Source organism: Nestor notabilis, unplaced genomic scaffold (genome assembly GCF_000696875.1).
Source record: "Nestor notabilis isolate BGI_N333 unplaced genomic scaffold, ASM69687v1 scaffold25590, whole genome shotgun sequence".
Lineage (NCBI taxonomy): Eukaryota > Metazoa > Chordata > Aves > Psittaciformes > Psittacidae > Nestor > Nestor notabilis.
This window is the reverse complement of record NW_009911888.1, coordinates 491-6509: the sequence shown is the minus strand read 5'-3', so window position 1 is coordinate 6509 and position 6019 is coordinate 491. Positions and strand designations below refer to the sequence as shown.

The following is a 6019-nucleotide window of genomic DNA, read 5'->3' as shown; positions in this document are numbered from 1 at the left end:
CTGGGTTAGTGGTCGCCTTGGCAGTGCTTGGGAAGGGTTGGACTTGATGAGCTTAAAGGGCTTTTCCAACCTGGTTGATTCCATGATTCTATGATCCCTGCCCCTTGGTCCAGGTTCCCTGACCTTGGCCTGGAACACAAGCTGCACTTGGGACCGTAATTAATTCCCCCACGGCCCCAGCTGATCATTACGGGCTGCCAAAGCCCATGTGCATCTCATGTGCATCTCATGTGCATCTCCTGGCTCGGCGCGGTGGGTCCAGGCCAGAGCCCAGCTCAGACGTTTCCCTTCCACGTGTGGCAGGTGGTGGGTCGGTGAGTGGCAGAAATGCTCCGTCACCTGCGGGCGCGCGGGGCTGATGAGGAGGACGGTGCTGTGCATCCAGAGCGTGGGGCTGGACGAGCAGAGGGCCCTGCAGCACGCGGACTGCCAGCACCTCGCCAAGCCCGACGCCACCGCGCCCTGTCACCGGGACGTCCCCTGTCCCTCCCAGTGGGCCGTGGGGAACTGGTCCGAGGTGAGAAGGAGACGGGGGGTCCCTGTGTCTTGCAAAGCTGGTGGGAACGGGGGACTCTATTGCTGTGGATCAGCTTAACCATGGGTTGAGGGGTTCAACCAGAAAATTACACCTCCTGATTTAAGCAGTGGCTTCCAAAGAGTTCAGCGTGAAGACAAATACCAGGAGAGAAATGCGAGCCTGGGAAGGGAGCTTGTTGCTAAGAAACAAGGGGAATCAAAATGTGAACAGAAAATTGAAGATTAAATGGGAGCTGGTTAGAACTATTTTTCTAGGGGCCCACAAAAGCCACAATTGCAGGGCTGAGGCAGCACAGAGCCAGCACAAGCCACCAGTTGTCCTCTGTGGTGTTGGCACTGATGAGGCTGTGAGCCCAGGCAAAATGTGCTTGAGATCTTGAGATGTCAGTCACTTTTCTGCCCTTTTTTCACTTAAAGTGAGAGCCCTCCTTCTCCTCTGTTTCCCACCACCAGTGATGGAAATGGAGAAGACTCCATTTCCCTACGTACTCTCTCCAGTAAGGAGAGAAACTTGAGGGTCTTGGGAGCTTCCCAGAAGTGTGGTCCTTCTGTCCAGTGATGATAATAGGGGATTGTTGCTCTTTTCCCACTTGCAGACCCTCTGCTGAGGCACCATGTGTGCCTCTCTGGCACCAGCAGTGCCTGGGCAGCCTGCGAAGCCTAAGGGGTTAGATGAGGTTTGGGTAGCCCAACAACGTGCTTACACTGGCACTTGGTGCCTTCAGAAGGACCCTACAGCAATGTGTACCCAGCTTTATGGACTTGCCAAAGAAGTTTATCAGTGCAGTTGGGAGTATTATTTGTTGTCAGTTAATACACAAACCGGGGCATGTGTGTCCTGGCAGGAGCACGTACCTCCGTGCAACCTGCTGTGATGCCTCTGGACAGCCTCTACCTGGAAGGAGATGTCCCACGGGTGGATACCCACCCGGGAGCCCGTCAGGACGGGCACAGGGAGAGGTGCAGGTCCCGGTGACTGAGCAAAGACAAGAAAGACTCAGAACACAGCAGCGTGCGTGGCCTGAGGAGCACATCTCCGGGCCAGCCCGGCCCAGCCCACCCTAACCTCTTAATTTCCATCCGATGGTGGTTGTGCATCAAGCCCTTGCCTCAGCCCATCCATGTTCATCCAAATAACAGGGATGTCAGCTCCACCGGGTTTGTTTGCCTTGCTGACCATTTGTTCTCCTTGGCTGGCTTGTCTGAGGTGCTTTGGTGTACGTGACTAATGCTCTGTGCCTCTGTCACCGCAGACTGCAGGGCCTGTGGCTTGCGCAGCCCACATATGGTGTTAGTAGCGCTGGGATTTACTTACCCATCAGCAAACTTTGCTGGCCTCTCCTCCAGCTTGTGGGTTTCTTCTGTTCTGAGCAATCTCAAAGAGACTCTTGTGGTGTAGGAGGGGTTGCCCTCAACAAAGCTCCTTATTGACCCTGGCTTTTTCCCTACTAAGACTACACCCATGTTATTATTCCCTGCTTCACGAAGTTCTCTTCTAGAAGAAGAGATGCAATTCATGGTGATAGGTCACACAAAAGACCTATTAGATCATCTTACCCCATGCCCTTCACAATGGCCATCTCCCGGGAAAATTATTTCTGGCTGGAGCACAGGACAGGGATTGCCCTGTGCAAATTGCCCACGATTCCAACCCTGCCTGGGATGGTCTCCAATGTGGAGACGGCCCTGGCTTTAGACATGGCCAGTAATAACACTGCTCACTGGTGTGACCAGTACCTCCTGCTCCTGACACGTGGTGCAGGGACCCCATGCCATTGGTGGGACTGGCATAGGAGATGTCTTGGGACCCAGGTGGGTGGTGGGAGCATGGCAGGGGGATGTGGAGCCCCTTCTTCCTGTGCCCAAAGCATTGTGGCACATGGGATAGTTGAGCACCCACTTTGGTATCTCAGAGTGGAGCACCGGCGAGGGGCATGGGCTCCTTTCCTGCTCCTCCTGCTGCACCCTGCCTGACACTGGTGTCTCTCCTTCTTTCCCAGTGCTCTGCCACGTGTGGCAATGGGACCCAGAGGCGCCCTGTTTACTGCAGCAACAGCACTGGAGCCGCCTGTGACCCTGCAGAAAGACCCAGCTCGGAAACTATTTGCTCCTTGCCACGGTGCCAGAAGAAATTGGACAGTGCCAACACGGACTGGTCTGGCAGTGGGTCCTCCAGCAGGGAGATATTTAATGAAATCCACTACATTCCCAGCAACCACATTCCTAAATTTAACTCTTTAATTCCAAATATTCCAGAGTCCAATGATGTCAATATCATCACTGAGGAGGACTTCTCAGCCGGAAAGGGAAATGTCTTTGTTGATGATTTTTACTATGATTATAATTTTATCAACTTCCACGAGGATCTGTCTTACTATCCCTTCACAGAGAAAGAGACCAAAGGTGAGGAGCCTAAGCCAGGGCTGAGCACCAACGATGTGGAGGGGCCCCGTGAGATGCCAGCTGATGTCCTGCACACCACTGTCCTGGGCGGAGCAGCAAGTGAGGACCATCTGATGACCAGCGAAGCAAACACTTCTGCTCCTGTGCATGGTGAAGGAGAGATGGAGCCTGAGGGATTCGATGTGAATGACCTGAGCATGGTCCCTGAGGATGCGGAAACTGCTGTTCCCAGATATGCCATCCCTGCCTTTGTGGGTGAGGAGGAGGATGTAATGCTCACACCCCGCTCTGAGGAGCACCCACCCACCCAGAGCACCACGAGTCACAGCTATGACCACCCGCTCGTGGATGAGCCCTGGGGAGCCGTGCCAACAGGGACCAGCGCTGGGCAGGGTGCTCCAGCCCATGGCCTCACTTCCCAGGCTCCTTCCCCAGCTGATCCCTCCCCACCACTGCCCGCTGGCAGGAGCAGCGCTGGCACAGACACATCTAACAGCCATGGAGAGCCAGGGAGCCGTGGGCAGGGGCATGTGAGCACTGAGAGGATGGGTAACACCAGCAGTGAGGAGCACGACCTGGCTGGTTCTGCGGGGAGAGGCCGTGAAGACTCAGGGGAAGTGGGTCTTGTCATCACCGGTGATGCTGATGGTGCTGCCCCCAAGACCATGGAGCAGGAAGGGTGGGAAGAAACGCCGGAGGGGACAGCGGGCAGACACACAATGCCAGCAGCTGATGAGCAGTCCCGTGGGACAGAGAGGGAAGATCTTTCCTTCCCCACTCTTCAGGAACCGCGGTGGGAGATGGAGATGGGAAGGAGTGCTGGCAGCACCCATCTCCCTGCAAGTTCCTACCCTATGGGTGCTGATGGTGGTTTGGTGGGGCAGCCGGAGCTCCACACCCTCACCTCCCTGACCTTGCCCCCCTTGGTGGCCACTACAGCCCCTCCAGCAGCAGTGTCCTTGTCCCCTGCCGTGCCCAGACCAGCCACCCAGCTCACCTCCAGCGGCCTCACTCAGCAAGATGTGCCAGCACCAGCCGTGCCCACAGCTCCAGCTCACAGCCCTCCTGTGCACCCAGCAGGAGCATCGCCCTCTGAGTCCCCCCCGGCATGGTGGACCATGGGGGTGTCCCAGCACCCAGAGCTGGGACCGCTTCATGAAGAGCAGAGCTCCCACGGGACCCCACTCAGCAGCACCATGCCAGGGAAGCGCTTGCCGTGGGCAACCTTGGGGACATTGGCTTTCCATGATGGTGAGCATGAGTTATCCCAGCCCACCCCTGTTCCCCTGCCACCCTGGCGGGGGGAAAAGATGGAGAAGGAGGAGGTTTTGCTTCCACCATTGACCACCGTGGGAGCCACTGCGATGCCCAGCTGGGAGGTTGGGAACTGGAGCGAGGTATGTGTTGAGTCCAGTTAAGCGTGATATGGTTGGGATGGAGGTGAGAGACCTGTCCCTCTCCTGGCTTGTCTCTGGGGCATTGCTTTTGCATGCAGAAAACGTGCATGGCTCACACTGGCACTTTTGCATCTTCTTAGAATCATAGAGCCATGGTATGGTTTGGGTTAGAAGGGACCTTAAAGCTCCTGCAGCTCCAACCCATGCCACAGGCAGGGACACTTTCCACTAGAGCAGGTTGCTCCAAGCCCCTGTGTCCAACCTGGCCTTGAACACTGCCAGGGATGGGGCAGCCACAGCTTCTCTGGGCACCCTGTGCCGTGCCAGGCAGTGCAGAAAGCTCCTTTCTCTACATCATCCCACATCCCTGCTTCCACGCGCCCCAGTTTTACTGGCACCCTCCCGATGCCCCCGAGTCCCCAGGGACTTTTCTGCTGGGCCACTGGGTTCCGTCCTTGCCTAGAGCCCTCCACAGGGCACTGGGGACATCAGGGACAGCCCCGCTGGGGCTGGCAGGACAGGAGAGGAGCAGGAATCCACCCCATGTGTTGCAGTGCTCGGTTACATGTGGCGTGGGTGCGATCTGGAGGACCGTGCGCTGCAGCACCGGCAGTGACGCCGCCTGCGCTGCTGCCAACAAACCCGTCCCTGCTCGGAGGTGTTCCCTGAGACCCTGCTCCTCCTGGCGTGTGGGGAACTGGAGCAAGGTGAGCGGGAATGCAGCCAGGGGGAAGGGTCCTGGAAACCCACGAAGACATTCCTGCCACTCTGCACTGCCAGGGGGTGTTTGTGGTGGAGTTGGGCGAATCTGAGGGGTTCAGTGATGGGGAACAAACCTTTCTCTGGGTGGCTGCTGTTTTCTTGGGATTGTTGGGTGTCTAATGCATAAAGACTTTGTTGCCATTACAACTGGAAACCAGTTGTGTTCAGAGGGATGGCAGTGACAGACTCAGAGCTGCATGGCCTTTTCTTCTAGCTTGGACTAGAGAAAGAGATTGAGCATCAACCCAACCCAGCCCAAGGCAGAGCATGTCTCTGGGGTCACCTCGAATTGATGGAGGGATCCCCCTGCACCAGCCCTTGCTGCCCTTCCCTGGCCTGATGCTCATGTTGTTTCCCAGTGCTCCAGGAGCTGTGGTGGGGGCACGAAGGTTCGGGATGTGCATTGCATTGATACCAGGGACCAGAGGCTCCTGCGGCCCTTCCACTGCCAGGCTGCCCTCTACAAGCCACCCGCTCAGCTCCCCTGCCAGAGCTCGCCGTGCCTGGACTGGTACATGTCCTCCTGGAGAGAGGTAGGGGCTGCTGGGCAGGGGGATGAGTTTGGGGGGACAGTGCTTGACCAGCACTGGGCACATGCAGCCTGCATGGCTGTGACACCCGTAGTTATTTTCCCTCTCTCCCTGGAAGCAGTTCAGCCAGTGCTCAGCGTCTGCTTCCCAGAACAAATCATAGAACCATAGAATGGTTTGGGTCGGAAGGGACCTTCAAAGCTCATCTAGTCCACCCGTTCACAACGAGTGGGGACATCTTTAACTAGAGCAGGTTGCCCAGAACAACATCCAGCCTGGCCTTGAATGCTGAGTAGCTGGGGAAGAGCTGCCTGCAGTGACGGGCCTCGCTGGAGCCTATCAATCGTTGCTGCAGGCATGCAGCAGGCTTAGCCTGTCCCTTCACACACC

At 56.9% G+C, this 6019-nt stretch overlaps 1 protein-coding gene across 1 annotated transcript in view; it reads left to right on the top strand.

Moving 5' to 3' along the window:
- LOC104407580 (A disintegrin and metalloproteinase with thrombospondin motifs 7-like) overlaps positions 1-6019 on the top strand; it is a gene marked incomplete at both ends in the record, with an annotated part of 7164 nt that overhangs the window by 658 nt on the left and 487 nt on the right. The window contains 4 exons of the mRNA XM_010016905.1: positions 304-517; positions 2538-4337; positions 4892-5044; positions 5459-5632. Coding sequence (XP_010015207.1) covers positions 304-517; positions 2538-4337; positions 4892-5044; positions 5459-5632 — 2341 coding nt within the window. The remainder of the gene's footprint in view (positions 1-303; positions 518-2537; positions 4338-4891; positions 5045-5458; positions 5633-6019) is intronic.